The sequence below is a fragment of the Hemicordylus capensis genome, chromosome 2 (assembly GCF_027244095.1).
Source record: "Hemicordylus capensis ecotype Gifberg chromosome 2, rHemCap1.1.pri, whole genome shotgun sequence".
In the NCBI taxonomy this organism is placed as follows: Eukaryota; Metazoa; Chordata; class Lepidosauria; order Squamata; family Cordylidae; genus Hemicordylus; species Hemicordylus capensis.
In genome coordinates, this window is record NC_069658.1 from 188,110,555 (window position 1) to 188,121,477 (window position 10,923).

At 46.2% G+C, this 10,923-nt stretch overlaps 1 protein-coding gene across 1 annotated transcript; it reads left to right on the forward strand.

The window, feature by feature from the left end:
* Nucleotides 1-9,930: 9,930 nt before the first annotated feature.
* On the forward strand, nucleotides 9,931-10,866 carry LOC128343727 (olfactory receptor 1F1-like). The gene has a single exon (XM_053293162.1). It carries the CDS (start codon nucleotides 9,931-9,933, stop codon nucleotides 10,864-10,866), a length of 936 nt encoding a protein of 311 aa, XP_053149137.1.
* Nucleotides 10,867-10,923: the final 57 nt, after the last annotated feature.

Consider the following 10,923-nt stretch of genomic DNA (forward strand, 5'->3'; position numbering starts at 1 on the left):
CAGCAGCTAATATACAACCCCATAACTCACTCGACTTTACCCCACCTAATCCCACAGTTAAGACTGCCATCTGGGAAAGGCCCAGGAGGAGGAATGAGACTTCTTCAAGGACAAGACTTCAGAATTTTTTGTGTGTGGTGGTGGGGGGGTGGGGGGAAGGACGGTACACTTTACTTTAAGGGGGAGGGAATCTATTGCAGGAGAGGGGCCAGATTCCCAGTAAAGGTCTAAGCCTCCTCTTTAAAAACATCAATGCTTATATTGCCAATAAAGCAGTGCGTCCCATGAACATTTAAAAGCATTCTCTGAATATTAACAATGAAATCAAGAGGACTGAACTGTGCTTAATTTTGGGTGCATAGTGCTCGTGTCCATCGGCTGCCTGCAGCTTGGTATCCAATAGAAATGATGTATAAATTATGTTCTTCATATGCAACTACAAAATGTAGGTATACAGTGTGCTCCACATTGCTGAACAAGTTGCCCTTCTCTGGGCCCAGATGCTGATGATGAAGAGAAGAGGAAGAAGGAGACTTGGGCAGCAGACCGTTAAGCATTTTAAAGAGAGCCGAGTGTGGTTTGAGGAAGGCATTGCTTTCCATGACGTATGCAGATCTTTCTTTGGTCCCCAGCTCTCGTTTCTGGTCAAACAGATGTGGGAAGGTTGATAAACCCTGCTTGCCGAACAGAATGGTGTGTTGAGTGCGCAGCTCGTGGGTAACGAGGGCTCTGTCACTCTACCTTCAACACTCTGGAAACACAAAACAAGTCCGCCCCCCCGCCTTGCTCATCTGAGAAATGACTCAAGAAGGACTTACCTCCTGTGCGGCCTCAAATGCCAATCCAGTGTCTTCCGGATGTCAGACTAGAAATCCCAGGGAGGAATAAAAAATGGCCAGCTTCAGGTGGGGAAGGAAGGCAGAGCTGGTGGTGGCTCAGTGCTTTAGATATACTTAAAGGGAGAGGAGAAGCTCTCAGATGCCAAGGGGCAGCAAAAGGCAGCATTGGCTGCAGGCTGAAATAAGGGCAGAACAAGGGGCACCTGGCTGTGTTGGAATGCTAGATATTTCATTTCTGAAACATTCCGTTGAGAATGGGCTTTTTTATTTTTACATGAAAGCCACCTTGTATCTCAAAGAGGAATTATGATGTTCATGCAAGAGACTCCAGTTGGTGTTTCCTGCAGTAAGGGCTGAGTTGAGAAGACAATGGCAGCTTCTTGCATCCCCCTATTCTTCCTCTGCTAGAGAAGAAGTGCTCAGACAGGCATCTGCGAAGGAGGAGATTAGTCTTGCACACAAGCTGAGGGGTGGTGTTGGTGTTTCAGGGTCTCCATGGACAGCCACAGCTGCAGATTGTTCCCAGGGGAGCTTTTTAACCCAAACAGCCTGCCTCTTGACTCTCTGCTTTGCCAAGATGCACAAGCCCCGCTTGTTTGTTTGCTTGGAACCCCTCCCACCCAACAGCTTCTAGCTAGGACCATCTCGCTTTCCTGTTCTGCCTGTGGGTCAGGGGTCACATTATGCAGAGACAAACATGGGTTGACTTTACGCGCAATATACGCCACTGGGAGCAGCAACCAATCACAAGTCCCTGAATGATTGGTTGTTTCTATTATGGCCCTCTGTCCTAGGATCTCAAGGTGGTGTACAACAATCTAAAAATATCATAAATTTAAAAAAATTGTTAATAAAAGATAAAAAATAAATGAGCAACAAACCAAAACAATCCAAGGCAGCTAGGTTAGAGTTTTGGACTAGGACCAAGGAGACTTGAGTTCAAATCCTGATTTGGCCATGAAATTCACAGAGTGACTGGGCCAGTCACTTATCTCTATTTAACCTTCCTCATAGGGTTGTTGAAGGGATAAACATAACCATGTACACCACTCTGGGCTCCTTGGAGGAAGAGTGGGATATATATATAGCAATAGCAATAGCACTTACATTTATATACCGCTCTATAGCTGGAGCTCTCTAAGCGGTTTACAATGATTTAGCATATTGCCCCCAACATTCTGGGTTCTCATTTTACCGACCTCGGAAGGATGGAAGGCTGAGTCAACCTTGAGTTCCTGGTCAGGATCGAACTTGTAACCTTCTGGTTACAGGGCGGCAGTTTTACCACTGCACCACCAGGGGCTCTATATATGTAAAAATAAAATATATATGACTTAAAGACTGAAATCCCAGGCATAGAGGGACATATTCTGCCTGTGGGCCATTTGACACTTTATTTAGAGGCAAACCCAGGTTGACAACAACATACACCCTGTAGGGAGCAGCAGCCGACCACAGTTCCTGGATTATTTGTTTGTTTGTTTCTATATGGCCCTTTGTTCTAGGATCCCAAGGCAGTGTTCAACAATCATAAAACATCACAAAACATGCTAATAGAACAGCCTATATTTTGTGACGATTTCTATAACAACAACAATATTGATAATAAAATTCAGCCATCCCAGGTTCTTGGGAAGGACTCGATGTCTGGATAAAACAAACCAGTCAATAACACCTGCCTGACTGTGTAAACAAGAAATAATAATAAATAAATAAACAATAGTGTTGTCAATAGTTGTGGGTGCCCTTGGTGCAGTACCAAAAGAACTGGAACACCATCTCAGCACTTTGGGCATCAATAAAATTACAACAAATCAATTACAGAAGGCCACACTATTTATTTATTTATTTATTTATTATTATTTTACATTTTATATCCCGCTCTTTCTCCAATGAGCCCAGAGCAGTGTACTGTACTACATACTTAAATTTCTCCTCACAACAACCCTGTGAAGTTGGTTAGGCTGAGAGAGAAGCAACTGGCCCAGAGTCACCCAGCAAGTATGGCTGAATGTGGTTTTGAACTCAGGTCTCCCTGGTCCTAGTCCAGCACTCTAACCACTACACCTTGCTGGCTCTACTTGGGACAGCACGAATACTACAATGATATCTTTAAATTTTCTTTAGTTATACTAGACCCTTAGAAAGGGCCTGATAATTAAAGTACTAAATCCAGTCAATAACATCTGGGACTGTGTGTAAATAATAATAATAATAATAATAATAATAATAATAATAATAATAATAATAGCAGCAAATGTAAAAATGTTAAAAAGATCGCACAGACTGACTACAAACAAAGGCATGACAAGGTAGCAGGGATGATACACTGGAACATCTGCAAAAAATACAAGCTACCTGTAGCCAAACATTGGTGGGACCAAAAAATTGAAAAAGTTGAAGAAAATGAAGATGCAAAAATATTATGGGACTTCCGACTACAAACAGACAAACATCTGCCACACAATACACCAGATAGAACTGTAGTCGAGAAGAAAGAAAAACAAGTGAAAATAATCAACATAGCAATACCAGGGGATAGTAAAATAGAAGAAGAAAAAAGAGAAAAAAATCACCAAATACAAAGATCTACAAATTGAAATGGAAAGGCTGTGGCAGAAAAAGACCAAAATAATCCCAGTGGTAATTGGTGCCCTAGGTGCAGTTCCAAAAGACCTTGAAGAGCACCTCAGCAGCATAGGGGCCACAGAAATCACCATCAGCTAGGGATGGGCCCGGACCGGTCCGGAGGCCATTGAAAAGGCCTCTGGACTGGTCCGGACCAGTCTGGAGCTGGGTGGTTCGGTCCGGGGTTGGGGGGTCGCTTTAAGAGCGGCGGGAGGGTTTACTTACCCCTCCCACTGCTTTCCCGATCTGGCGCCGTAAATTTTAGAGTAATTGGGGCGGCAGGATACCTCCCTGCCGCCCCTTCCCCGCTGCTCCTCGGCAAACTTCCCAAGAGTCCTTTGCGCGCTTGCGCACACGTCTTCACGTCTCTGACGTGCGCGCACGCGCAAAGGACTCTTGGGAAGTTTGCCAAGGAGCAGCGGGGAAGGGGCGGCAGGGAGGTATCCTGCTGCCCCAATTACTCTAAAATTTACGGCGCCAGATCGGGAAAGAGGCGGGAGGGGTAAGTAAACCCTCCCGCCGCTCTTAAAGCGACCCCCCACCTCAGTGCCGGACCGCAGTGTGGCGGTTCCGTGCACACCCCTACCATCAGCCAATTACAAAAAGCAACTTTACTGGGAACAGCCTATATTCTGCGACGATATCTATAACAGCAGCAACAACATTGATAATAAAATTCAGCCATCCCAGGTCCTTGGGAAGGACTCGATGTCTGGATAAAACAAACCAGTCAATAATACCTGTCTGACTGAGTAAATAAATAATAATAGCAGCAGCAAAAGTTAAAACAACCCAAGGCAGCCAGCAATCACATATGACGTAAAGTCTGAATGCCCAGGCAAATAAGGACATCTTCACCTGGTGATGGGATGGCACAGATCTGTCCTGGGAGGCAGTTTCCTAATCTGGGGGCTGTCGCTGGGAAGCTTTTGACCCGTGTGCATGACAAAGATGACTTCTTTGGTGTCAGCATGTGAAGCAGGTCTTCCCAGTAAACCTTGTTTGGCTGATAAGCATATTGTCATGATATGTATTAGTGGTGTCTTATTCAGACGTTCCATCTTAAGGCATGCACTTCAATCTGGGGTGTAGCTATAACTGAGCAGATGGATTCAGAGAACTTGGGGCCCCCCAGCTCCTCAGAGCCCCCCAGCTCCACCCCACCCTATTTTCTTCATTATCTCCTTCACTCCAAGGGGCCACCAGAGAGAGGCGTGAACACGGGCCCCCTCTCCCCTAGCTACACCCCTGACTTCAATGCAGTGGATGATGTGGCGCTGCATTTGGCCTGCTCAAGCGAGTATCCTGCAGGTAGCCTTAATGCAACTGATAGGATCCCTCCTGCCTGTTCTTTGCTTGTAGCACTGGAGAGCAGAGCTTTAGCACTGCCGTGGCCATGAGATTACCGCTTTTAAGGTGGCTCAGGCAAGGCAACTCCCTAGCCCAAGAGGGGAAAGGGTTGGGCAAGCAGTGGTCGGCCACACTCCACCAAGCACATCCTCAGGCTACAACTGCTGAAATTCACCCAATAAAACAGGACCGGATGGTGCTCTAGACACACCTGTTGACTGAACTGCAGAACTAGCAGCAAGCAACTTAACAACAACATACACCACTTTTCAGTGAAAAGGTTCTCAACGTGGTTAACATAGAAAAAGGAATAGTAAAATGGTTCCCTGTCCCCAAAGAATTTCTAAAAAGAAACACAAGAGGCAGACCCCAGCAATAGCCACACCAGATGGATACTGTGCGGAGGTTGAATAACCTTATCCTTGAAGTGCTGAGCAAGCATGTCCCCGCTGGCTGCCAAGGGCTCATTGTTGGGCTGTGAATGAAATTTTTGACCCCCTCAGTTTGTTGGAATGCTGGTGATATGTGGACCTTTGGTAGGGGTTAATAACCATCTCCCTTCTGTGGAGGGGCCTACAAAATTTTATTGAAACTTAATATGATGTAGAGGGGGTTATCTAAGTCAATGGAGGGGTTGTGGAGGTTCTTTCTGTTCCATATACTAGTGTTTGTCGCCTTTGTGATGGTAGCAGGCATAGTGTTGCCAGAAGTGCTGCTTGCCTCCCTGTCCGTACTATTTCATTTCCTGGGATCCGCTGAGGAATGATGCTACGTTTCTCTTTAAGAAAGAGGAGTGCACTGCCATGACCCTTCTGAGGACTTAAGTAGTCCCCCTCTCAAAATTCGAATCCCCTTCCCCATTGTTGCCTCCAATGAAAGCATAGGCAGAGATGGGGGATTCAGTGCAGTCCCAGTGCATTCACAAACATTACTGTGCAGGCTGGGTTGGGGAAGTCTGGGAACCATTCAGAGGAGATCCACTAGGTGGCACTGCTGCCTATGTGAAGGTTTTCACTCTGCTTCCTGCCCCTAGAGCAAGCAGAGGGAAGCTCCTGCAAAACCATCTAGAGGTAGCCTCCGAGTGACCACCAGCATTGCCAGGTGGAGGACAGGCCCCTGGACCCTGCCTAGATTGGGTGCAGCACCTGTTCTCAGCTCCTGTGCACTGCCGTTCTCTAGAGCTGAGGTTCCCAGTCTGGGCCCTCAAGTGTTGTTGTTGGACTCCTCCCCATCTCCCATCTAAGGCCATTGTGCCTGAAGGATGATGGAGTCCAATAAAATCTGGGGACCCAAGGCTGGGAAGCCTCTGCTCTAGGGATGCACGGTCACACCTGAGCCTGAGGGCCTTTCATTCTCCTGGGACTTCTTCACATACGTGTGGGAGCAGTAGTGTGGCACACACAGCCATTGAATCCAGCCCCTTCCTGCACTGTTCTGAAATGTTGGTGCAGACCACATCACAGCCTCTTTGTATGCCAGCGTTTTCCCAGTTCCCAGGCGGAGTAACAAACCCTGGCATGGGAAGAAGCCTGTACCTTGGAAGGGGTGTGTAGACAACTGACTTACAAAGTACACTACTACTCAGAAAATGATTGCATTCACCTAGAAAGGGGAAGGCAACCAAGGTTTTCCTTACTAGAAAAACCTAGCCATTTTGTCTTGTTTTTGCTTGAAACAATAAGCTTCAACTCAACTCAACTAAAGTGAAAACTAAACACAAAGTTAATTAAAAGTTAATTAAACCAAGCTAAACACAAGATTAAACTCAACCCAACCCAACCAAAATATTCTTCAGTTTACTATTTCTTGGACCGGGTCTCACGATCAGGGAGACCCAGTTTTAACGGGTGAGCAGGAAGAGCGGGCTAAGCCCGCTCTCTCTGCTCACGAGTGAGCAGGGAGCCCTGGGCGGCCGAATCGGCCGCCCACACGATGGTCGGCCCCGTGACGGAGCCGGCGGGGGGTGGGGGGAGCAGGGGCCGCGCGACTGCACAGGGCATACTGGGGAGACCCCCTAGCCGGGAGGCGGCTTTTCGCCTCCCGGCCGGGGGTCTACTCATGAGTAGGCGTGGCGCGAAGACGCAGCGCGGCTACTCACGATCATAAAAAAGCTCTCGCTCTGCAAACATGCTTTTAAACAGGGGTTCTCGAGCGGGTTACCTGCTCAAGAACCACCGGGCTCGGCTGCAAGCCCGGTGGTTCTTACGATCAACAAAAATCAGGCTAGCCTCTGCTAGCCTGATTTTTGTTGAGCGTGAGAAGCGCCCCCCTGTCTGCTTCATGGAGGTAGAGATGATAGTGAGATTAAAGATACAGGTCTGTGCACTACCTGAGATGGTGCTACCTTCCACTCCCTTAAAATATATTGGTCGATATCCTAAGGCTGTGCTGCTTGGGCAAGGATGTTGTGCTGTTGCACTAGCTAGTTGTGCTAAGAGAGCATCCCTGTGATTTTGGGCAGCGGCACAATCTTCTTGAATGAGTGCGACTTTGTTACTCAAGCTCACTGTTAGGGGATGTTGGTTATTATCTGCTTCCAGCAGCACTTGGACTGACAAGTCCCCCATGGAGTCCTCTACCTGCCAAGATCCTCCAGCTGGGGGCCTGCCTCAAGTGACATATGGAGGTCTTATTTGCCAGCATAAGTTCTGCTTATAAGATCAGCATTCTGTCTCCAGAGAGAGCCGGAGATGCCTCTTGGAAGCTCTTTTAAAAAGAGGGTTGGTGTTGTTCTCCTCACACAGTACTCAGCAGGGCAGGCTAAGTCTCTCTCAGTTGTTAAAGAGACAAGAAGATCACTGAGGAGGATGTTACCCCAAGATCTTACCCATCTTCTTTGGAGAAAATGTTTGGCCAAATCTGAAACCAGACCTGCCATTCGTGCCTGCTGCTTTGATTGAACCACTGTTGAAAGGACTTGAATGAGGATTGATTCACCACCACTCATTTAGGAAGTCTCCCATTCGGCTTGTTTAAAAGTTTAAAACCAACCCATTGATTCCTCTCTTCTATCCAGTTTGATTAGCTTGCTCAAGACTGGAGTATGATTCCCCCCTTGTTCATTCTGAGACAGTTCTGTGTCTTACAAACCAGATGTGGTGTGTCACATCTTTTTCAGATTCTTCAGATTCTTTTTCCCATCATCTGCGAAGTGGCATTGAATAGGCTCAGGATGTAAGTTGGTGTTTCTGGTGAGTCTCCGACTGATTTTTGGTTAAGTAAGCTGCGCCATTAAAAAGGTCACTTTGTGTTACTATGAAGAACTATCCCCTCTGTTATGTCTCCGGTTGTGGGCAGAGGGTGCACAATGCAGCCACCTTGCTGAAGTTAAGCTGGTCTAGGACTGCTCAGGATGTGGAAGGGAGACTGTATGGGATCCCCATGTATGCTACCTTGAATTCCACGATGGAAGAAAGGTGGATGCATATGAATAAAGTACAATCAGCAGTGATAGGGAAAGCTTAGTCTTGCAGATGAACTGCACAAATGGAGGAATTGCTCTGGGTCTGGGGAGACTTTTTGTGTGTGTCGTGCTCCTCTTCTAGATGGGAAACAACCCTTCCATGTTTGGAAGGGTGCCTTTGGAGCTAAGCCTTCCCGCACCAGATTTAGCTACTAGTGACTCTAGAAAAGGAGCTGAACTCTGAAGAACAGCAACCTTGGCAATTCATGTGGACTACTTTTTAACAAGGCATCGCCCAAAGTCCAAAACAGGGAGAAAATGTTTGAACAAAATGACAACAATGGTTTAGTCAATATCAACACAATGTAGATTCTCCTGGGCAGATAGGAACAATTTGAACATTTGCAGCAGCCAGCATGGTTTTGCTCAATCATGCCAAACTGGCTCACAGACTGGGGAAATGGCAGGAACATAACAGTCTAAGCTGAGCACAGATGTAACATTTTCAAAGTAGTGGCAGTGGTATTGTAGAAGCTTTGTTTGCTGTACATGTACATACATAGTTTTTAAATGTCCAGATGTGATCTTGAGTAGAAGTGGTTTTATAAGTTTTCAGCATCCTTCAAGGTGCATCTGGGAAAACCAGATTCCTCCTTCCAGAAGGGAGATGAAGGCTGAAGTTTATGTTTGGGCACCTATATTTTATTTATTTATTTATTTATCAAATTTCTACACTGCTCCAAACTTTCATCTCTGGGTGGTTAACAATAGCATAAAACAAGTTAAAAACATAAACAAAAAACTTAAAACAATTTAACACTTTAAAAATAAACCAGAGATTAAAACCTAAAAAATTTAGGAAGCTGAGAGAGCTTGGGCAAAAAGATGGGTTTTCAGGGTTTTTAAAAAAATTGCCAGAGATGGGGACATCGTATCTCAGCATTCCACAATCTCAGGGCAGCAGCTGAGAAGGCCCGTCTCTGTGTGGCCACCAAACAAATCGGCAGCAACTGGAGACGGACCTCCTCAAGTGACCTCAATGGGCAGTGGGGCTCATAGCGAAGAAGACGCTCTCTTAGATACCCAGGGCCTAAGCCGTTTAGGGCTTTATAAGTTATAACTAGCACTTTGTATTTTGTCCAGAAACATATTGGCAGCCAGTGTAGCTCCAGTGTAGGCTAGTGCTCATAATATCACTGAAGCTAAGTAAAACACTTAGCTTCACAAGTGTTTTAAAATTAGTTAGATGAAGGAAGAAAGCAGATGAACATATTCATACATATGGGTTCTTTTAAAAAGTACAATGATGGAAGGCTACCTGCTTTCCTAAAGAAAATATCATCTTTTCAATACCTTTTTCTTACATGCAAAAAACCATTTTTTAATCTGAACATTCCTCCTCTCCACTTCTAGAGTTAACATCTGCCAAGTGTCAATGCCGTTTATAAATTGTTCAAATGGTTTGTATTGTTTATTTCAAAATGGTACTTATAGTACCCGTTCTATCTGGGATTGTCATGTTCAGTGTTCCCATGTTTATTTGCCCCATGTCTTTTCTTTTCCCCAATCGTATTGGCAATCCCCCACCCTGCCCGCCTCCCCAGTCCACAGATAATTAAAAAAAGTACCATGGGGATATAATTGAACTGACAGAAAATACACATGGCTGGTACATGGTCCATCAGTGGTGTTTTCCTCCCCAGGCGTACCATGGAGCAAAGGAACCAAACTTCTGAATTTGTCCTACAGGAGCTTTTCAACCAGATGGAGCATGAAGGCATCATCTTCTCCATCCTCCTCTCCATGTATTTGCTGAATCTGCTGGGCAACCTGCTTACTGCCCTTTTGATCCGCTGCGATGCCCGACTCTTCCGCACGCCCATGTACTTCTTCCTCAGCTACCTCTCTCTGGCTGATGTGGGGTTTGCCTCCACCACTGTCCCCATGATGCTGCGCAATCTGGTTTCTCAGAACAAGGTCATATCTTATGTGGGCTGCTTGTCTCAGATGTATTTTTTCTTGCTGTTTGGCAACTGTGACAACTTCCTGCTTGCTGCCATGGCTTATGACCGCTACCTGGCCATTTGTCGCCCACTGCACTACACTGCCTTAATGAACCAGAAGCACTGCTTCCTTGTGGTTGCTGGGTGTTGGCTCTTGGCTTTTTTCCAGTCCATGCTGTACACCTTGATGTTGTCCCATCACTCCTTTTGTGCCTCTCAAGAGATCCCCCATTTTTTCTGTGAATTCTATCCACTGCTGGGGCTCTCCTGCTCAGACACAACTGCCATTAAAACGGTGGCCCTGACAGAAGGCATGCTTGATATCCTAGGGCCATTTGTATTAGTTGTGATCTCCTATGCACACATCTTCCTTACGGTAATGAAGACTCCCTCCGCTAAAGGCAAACTCAAGGCCTTCTCCACGTGTGGTTCACACCTGGCTGTTGTCGTCTTGTTCTACAGCACCCTCTGCTGGGTCTATGTGCAGCCTAACTCTAACCAGAGCAACCTTGCTTCTCTCATGTACACTGTGGTCACCCCTATGCTGAACCCCTTCATCTATAGCCTGAGGAATAGTGAGATGAAGGGTGCCCTGAGAAGACTTGTTGCCAGGATGCGCGTCTCTCAGAGGAACTGGAAATAAGTTGGAAATAAGATGTAGAAGGCACCGTAATATGGTGGAGGATGGACTGGGACTAAG